Source organism: Glossina fuscipes, unplaced genomic scaffold (assembly GCF_014805625.2).
Source record: "Glossina fuscipes isolate IAEA_lab_2018 unplaced genomic scaffold, Yale_Gfus_2 27, whole genome shotgun sequence".
NCBI lineage: Eukaryota > Metazoa > Arthropoda > Insecta > Diptera > Glossinidae > Glossina > Glossina fuscipes.
The window spans coordinates 2,349,462-2,357,337 of NW_023998422.1; the positions used below are offsets into that span (position 1 = coordinate 2,349,462).

At 34.4% G+C, this 7,876-nt stretch overlaps 1 protein-coding gene across 1 annotated transcript in view; it reads left to right on the forward strand.

Annotated features, from left to right (window-relative positions):
- Positions 1-3,281: 3,281 nt before the first annotated feature.
- LOC119636046 overlaps positions 3,282-7,876 on the forward strand; it is an 8,358-nt gene continuing 3,763 nt past the window's right edge. The window contains exon 1 of the mRNA XM_038031126.1: positions 3,282-3,489. Coding sequence (XP_037887054.1) covers positions 3,469-3,489 — 21 coding nt within the window. The 5' untranslated portion in view covers positions 3,282-3,468. The remainder of the gene's footprint in view (positions 3,490-7,876) is intronic.

Consider the following 7,876-nt stretch of genomic DNA (forward strand, 5'->3'; position numbering starts at 1 on the left):
CCAAGTGTGAGATACTTAGCTCCTTTCTATAGATCAAATGCGATTTGAACAACTTCATAAGCAAAACAAAACCTTATGCTGCTTATGCACTCCGACTGGGCCGCCTTTAAACATCCTGCACCACGTTATCCAGCACTATTCTTACTTTTGCATTTACTTACTATTATGGATCAATTTTCAGCACCGCATATCAACACTTAGATCTTTCTGTCCTACAAACGATCAAATTTGGTGGAAGTCTTTGTTAGAGTAGGATTCAAAAAATGTTATAATTAATTTTTGATCTTCAATTACTTCTGTGATTTCATTTCCATCATGAAGCATTGAAAATTATAACTTTTTGTCAGTTTTCATTACATGAAAGGTGGTTCAAAAAATTGTTCCAGCCGGTCCAAAATTTTCACATCAATTTAGAATGCCGAAATACTACTACTTAGCCACTTTTGCCGACAAATTTTGAAAATGCCAATATTTTTCCATATAACGACTTTTGAAAATAGGCCCTTATATGAGGGGTGCTCGAAGAAGTGAACCGATCCCACCCATTTTTAATAACGTTAGTCCTTGTGCCAAATGACATCGAAGTATCTCGAAAATTGCGACCTGTAGCTTGAACACAAAAAAAATGGACAAACGGACAGACGGACAGATAGCCTCGATTAAGAAAATGATCTTAAACTGGCGGGTATAATAAAAGGTTGGTTTATCTTAAGCCCTTCTTGTTGTTACATACGTCCGCACAAACTTAATGTACCACAAATGGTGTGTAGCATGATAAAATGTAATAAGAAACTTGTTCACATCAAGTAAAAAATTCAACTGCAATAAGTAAAAATTCAATCACAATACTCTTACTAACAACTATCAAACTATATATTATTGAAAAGCAAACAATTTAACTATTAGTGAAGATTGCATGTTTAAATCTGTTGATTAGTAAACTTTCAGTTAAAATTTATGTACTAAAAGTGGCTCTTAAAACGCCTCTTACGTAGTTTTATGTGTTAGAGACGAACAATCAATTAAATATTTGCGCGTTTTCAACCACAAATACACGAACTTTTCTTTAAAAATGCAGCAACAATCCTTGCGACCATTGCAAGAGAAGGATTGTCTGCTTTTCAAACTCTCTACCTATACAATAAACGTTGAATAAATTTTTAAATTCGCTTGCAAAGCCCAAAAGTAAATTTCGATTTTCCTCATATAGTTTACATAAGTGCTTACGTCACATCACGGAACATCTGTTGGGCCATTGATGTCTATTGAAATTCATAGAAGACAAATTGACATGCAAAGTTGAAACTTGTCGCACAGCTGCCACTGAAAAGCTCATATTCACCATCAAATTGGTTGCAAAAATTTCATTCAATAATGATATTAGAGTGCATATAAAATGTCTAGGACATAACTCATAGTTAACTGCACAGCATGATAAATATTTGATAAATATATATATATATATATATATAACAAGACAGTCTAATTATTTATGCTTGCTTTTGCAGTTATTCTATTGAATCGACGTAAAACCTATACGAAGAAGAACATACAGCAGGGCCATATTCCAAAATAGACATCTGTTCAGTAACATATGGATCGGGGAGCTCTTTCGATCATCTTTTGATAAAGCGTAGTCCTCCCTTTATTGATGGCGAGCTCAATATTGACAGGTAGTCTTTGGTAAACGCCATCCTCAAGTTAATGAAGGGCTCTATAATATATGACATAATAACTTATGTCATATTTCTTTGAATTAAATGAGCACCACGCACCCAATTTAAATTAACCCGTGTGTCATCGGACACCGTGAAATTAAACCGACAACGTAGTGTACCTACGTTAAACCATCAAAGATATCTGTGTCTATGTACTTTGGAGTGATAAACTATGGTCATGACTGGCGAAGAAGAGTTTAAGGCTTGGACTGTCTATAACTTGGCGACAAGTTTTCTGAAAGAGAGCTTAGGGGTGCACTGGAAGAAGCACTCTTTTCTCATAGACTATTGGTAAGAAGGAAATACTATATAACCAGCTGGGAGCCGGTTACGTAAACTACGTTATAGTAATAGTCGAGAGGATTGTACCGCCCACCATATCAGATGTAATGTATGTTAAAAAAGTGTAGTACGGTGCTGGCTAACCGGGATTGTACGGTTAATCCGAAGGTAAGAGTGACTATGTCGCGTAAAGCAAGGCTAAAGGCTTTATAGTTTAACTTTAAGCTTCCCGGAGGCCAGGAGCCCAGTCCTGCGGATAGAGGTGACGGCATTGGTGTACTGCAGATTAGTGCTTGCCAAGATCCTTCGGGGGAAGCTCGAATACTCACATATATACAGGTGGAAGCTAGTATATCCAATCCTCGGTTTGAGCGCAGCAGTTTACCAATGTGCGAGTCCTGACTGCAAGGTACGGCACTTCGGGGGTATCGTGGTGGTTATGGTTTCTATCATTCCTAAAGCGAATGATAGGCCTCAACATTCCCCAGATCCCCAGGTCTCTCGAGTGTAGTTTAGACCCCTAGCTTACAGGGATTCTCTAATTCTCTGGAGGGCGCCGGATACGCAAACTTAACCCGTGTGTCATCGAGCACCGTGGGTTTAAACCTTCATGGTAGTGTACCCACGTTAAACCCTCAGAGTCATCTGTGTCTATGTATGCTCTTTAAGAGATGATCCGCTTTATATTACGTGCATTTGAATGATTTCGCAAAAAAACTTTCAATTATTTATTAATTTTAGGGTATAAAAGATTCCTTTTTCCGCTCGGAAAGAACGTGTATTAATTAACTCCTTGTATGAATTATTAATAATGAATTTTTAACGTAATACGAAAAAGAGAATTTGGTAGTATAACAGTGCGACATGAATATTAGAATTCCTTTTAAAATCAATCAACAAATCGCTTCTAAGATCGAAAGGATTTTTCTCTTTTATTCTTACTCTTAACGTTACTCTCTCGGCTCTTAAGCGTATATGGTAAAATTTTTGACTGGAAACCGTTTCTTTTATTATGCCTATAAAGTTGATATGTGACGATGGGGCTTTTGTTGCTGTTGTTGGAGTTTTTGCTCAGCTGCTTGCTTGTTTACAAGAGCATTACTACAATGGTTAATTGCAATAGTGAGACTTTTTAAGTTTTAAATTTTAGTTTTTTTTTTTTGTTTTTTTTTTTCAAGTGTGCTCTTCAGTTTGAACAAAAATCTGACTCTGGTAGTAGCTGTGTTATGTATTGGTTTCCATTACATATTTAGCTTTACTTACTGTTTGTGTTAAGTTGATGTTTTGTTGTGCGGTAATGTAGATGATCATGATGATCGCAATGATGATCTTACCCAAAATATAAATAGATCCGCATATGAAATATTTTTGTCAGTTATATTAGAAGACCTCAACGGAGGCAATCATTACAGTGGTGCTAAGTATTTAACGCCTCAGTTAACGCGTCCATACGCGGGGATTCATAAATATGAGATCCCTACATTTAATGGTGGGTTCAATCGAGTATTTACCAAAAAAAAAAAAAAAAAAAAAAATTTAAATAAATTAATAAAATAAAAAATGTAATATAAATAAAATAAATAGCTACTTAGAGAAAATAAAAAAAAAGTTATATAATAAATTAAAATGATAAAAAATTTGTTGGCTACCGAACCGAACGGTGCAAATATATTAATCGCCCCATCTGCAAAACAAAGAACTACGCATCAGATACCTCTCGAGAGAGGGGTATCTTTTCCCACTGAGATGATTTGTTCATAAGAGTACCCTTCCGTCTCTTAATCAAGGATTCATGTAAAAATCTTCAACTTGCCCTGGTTACATAAATTAAGTTTAAATAAGTTCTTCGCTCGCTTATAACAAATTAAGACAATAAATGCCGACAATTTTAAAATGTTTTAATTAATAAGCCTATGACCCAGAGAGGCATCGACATTAAGCGTAAATTTAGTTCAAATATTTTTCGGCCCAATCTCGAAATTCTAGAACAAAAGTGCTTCGTAAGATTTTAAAATTCTGAGACGAAAAAAATTATTGCATACATCACTTGCGGTAATGATGGACCAAATTGCCGACATTGTTGCAAATTTATGCAATACCCGAAATGGTTCACGACAGTGTTTTCCTGCTCGCTATTTTTGAGATAGTTTGATGAAGTGTGGTATATTGATCTATTTTGGCCCAGACATGTAGCGCGTTTGAAAACGGATTACATCGAAGCATTTTTACCATCAGTTTCGGTACAGGGCATGATTTTGACAAAGTCTTTTACGAAAAAAGAAAAAAAAATTTATTTTCATATCTCTCGACAAAAATTGGTGTAAATAAATAAAAACGTTATATTTGGATCAAAGGGACTATTGGATATCTTACAGTCCTTTGTCTACTAGTATTTATACCTTTACGATACCAGCTTTCGACTCGATCGACTCAGAATCGTGTCCATGTAAATTTGTGTTCAAGCTACAGGTCGAAAATTTTTGACGTATTTTGATGAAATTTGATTCATTTTTCCCATTTTTTACCCAAGGACAAACACTACTTTTTCGCCTACTGCCGAAATGACCTCCTGTTCTGAAAAGTCATTGGGTGGAAAAAAATTTTAATTCTCAAAATTTCTCGGCAAAAGTGGCCTAGTATTAGTATTACGGCATTCTAAGTTGGTATGGAAACTTTGGACCGGCTGGGCCATTTTTTTAAACCCGTTCTCATATAACGAAAAAGTATAATTTTCAATGCTTCATGATGAAAATTATGTCATAATAGTAATTTAAAATAAAAAAATGAACTGTGTCAAATTTGGACCGTCTCGATCTGTTGTTTCGATCCTAACCCAAAAAAGATTTTCACGCAAGTTGATGTTTTGTAGGGCAGAAAAGCCTAAGTTTTAATATGTGGTGATGAAAATTGACCCATAATAGTAGTTTCACACAAAACTTAACTCTACAAAATTTACACCATCTACGCCTGTTTTTGGATAGGTTGCGTTTTGGGCCCGCGTCCCTATAAGTATGCCTCTTGAAAAATATGCCTTTAGTTAGAAACAAGATATAATTTCGTTAGACATCGTGGTGTAGGGTATTTAAATGTCGGCCTTGCCCGTGTGCTTACTTGTTTTTATGTGTCTTCATCGTAAAATATTGAAAAATTACAACTTCTTGCTATAAAAAGGTTTACTTTCCTTGTCAACCTTTGACTAAAGTTATAACAGTAAATTTTTAATTATAATATTTTCATATTTTTATTACCAATACTAACAAGTAAGAAAATTATATTCTGGCGGGACCGAATCTTTTATACCCATCCCCATTATCGTAGAAAAGACAAAAGATGTAAAAGAACACAATTTTCATCCTTTATACGATGAAGTGGGCGCAGCTGATTTTTTCTGTTTTCAAAATAAAAGTTTTTATCGTATAAGCATGTGAGAGATGGAGGCGTACTTTTTGAAAAGCGTAGGTCACAGGAAAACTCTTTCGCAAATTTCTAATGATGCCTTCATTTTTGCGAACGGGAGAATGTTTTCGACAAATGCTACACAGTTGATAGATGGATAGACGAGCAGACAGACATGCTAAGGTGCATTGTGAATTTAAAACTGGCCAAGAATTTATGTACTTAACGGGGTTTTCGACGATTGCTTCTATGCGTTGCAAAGGTTTAGAAAACAAAATTTAAGTATGACACACTATAAAATTTAAATGGCGTGAGCGATTTTTTCCAGTTACTACGGCGCATCTCCAACAGAATATGTGTTCAAATTTTTGTACATTCATCTGCTATAGTTTATGAGTAACGAGTAAAAAAAACAATTTTTGATTATTTTTGAAAAAGGTTCAAAGGTTTACATTGCGCTGTGGGCGTGTCCTTCAGCCGTTTTGGCCGATTTTCAATACCAATTTGCAATATTTCTGCGGAATTTAAAGTCGATAGCTTCGTTTCCGCGGCCAGAAGAATGTTTACAAGAGACGTTACACAGACGGACATGTTTAATTTGAGTTAGAATGTATTGCTGATTGAGAATATGTATACTTTATGGGATCTCTAATGCTTCCTTCTGGGCGTTTGACAAAATCCTTTGGCGATGGATATAAAAATTAAACTTTGCTGCCATTATTTTTTGACCCATTTTTACTAAAAGCGGTAAGAATAATAGGCTTCTTCAAAACATAGCATTCCCGAGACTTATTGAGTGATATGTTAACGGTGCAATGATAAATAGGAAATTTTAAGAACCTAGAAACCAGGTTGTTGCTGGCGTTATTTTGCAACCACAAAATAAGCATTTAGCTCCGTTCATCCATTTACGCCTGAAAAGGTCTATTTATCTCATAAATGCGATGTTATTTATTAAGAATTTCCTCTGCCAGGAATTTCCAGTGATTCCTGCCCGATTTTTTCAGTTTTCAGTAGAAACAGTTGTGCTTTAGTTTTTTTCGTTCCTCAATTGTTTTCAAGACGCAGGCTATTTATTGCTAAAACAGAAGTATATTTTCGGACATATACTATTTTCTCTTTGTTAGGCAATCCTTTAATAATTAACCACTCGGAGAGTCGTTTATTTATTGCCTGAGTATCATAAGGAATGTAGTTTTAAAATAAAATATGAAATTAATGAGAATTAAAAAACTCATTTAAGATATTAGTGCACTTGTAGTGGAATGAGTGACTTAGTAGTGCTTATGTTCACTTAGCAAAATGTATTCAATTTTTTATTAAATAAAGTCATGTGCAAAGCAAAGCAATATTTAACTTGCAGCAAGTCAAAACATACATAGTAAAGCATGATCCACTATTAAGTACCTTACATCATCCTGCAGTTACCCATATAAGGCGTTATATGAAGGCGACTGATCAAAAACGTGATCCGATTCGAAACATTTGCCTTTAAGCGAAAACATGTCATTGTATCAAATATCCTCAAAATATCTCAAAAATTGTCGCCTGTAAGCTGAACACAAAAAAAATAAGACAGACAAAGGGACAGATGGACAGACAAGCTTAGATCGATTCAAAAAAACGATCGATGAGCTCTCTCTCAAATTCTTCTTAGTATACTCTTGTATCATTGTAATTGAAACAATATTTTCCTTTAGCTATTTGCAATTTTCTCTCTTTAATTCGCCGTCTGTTTGGAAATTAAGAAGAAGAAGGCACATTATAGAAACAATGAATAATTGTAGAATCACTAAAGAGCGGATAAGAAACGATTTTACTAAATCGAACAAGTCTTAACCCGACTTTATATCCGCCTGAGTGGCCGAGTAGGCAAGATCCTCGACGAGCAATTCATTGGTCGTGGGTTCAAATTTCAAGTTCGGTTGAATTTTTAATAAAGCCTAAAGCCTTAGATACTAGTGCTTTAAGACTAAAGTCCTTAGAATTTATTCTAAATTTATAATAATAATAATAACACCGATCTAATACAGGTTATGAAAATCAAAGTATTGCAATGGAACTTGAATTTTTTTTTTCTCATCCAAACCATGACATAGACTTATATTGTAATGGTTACAAACTTTTCCATTTTCTTTTACATCACGTGTTATAATACGACCGATGTTAATATTCCTAGCAATCGATGTTATTAGCAATCACAGCATCACTCTTTCTTACCCTGCTTTGACGAAGCGTTGATTTGCAACTTCTTGCCTTGAGTGCGAAACAACATTTCTAAGCCAATAATCTTTCAACAAACACAGCCTTATATGAGATATAAATAATATTTTTGGGCGGATAAAAAAAAATATATATATTTCACAAGAAAAGATATTAAAAAAGTTGTTTGAACAAATATTTGAAAAAATGTTAAAAAAAATTATAGAACATACGTAGAAGAATTTATAAATGATAAAATAAAAGACTTTAATAAAAAT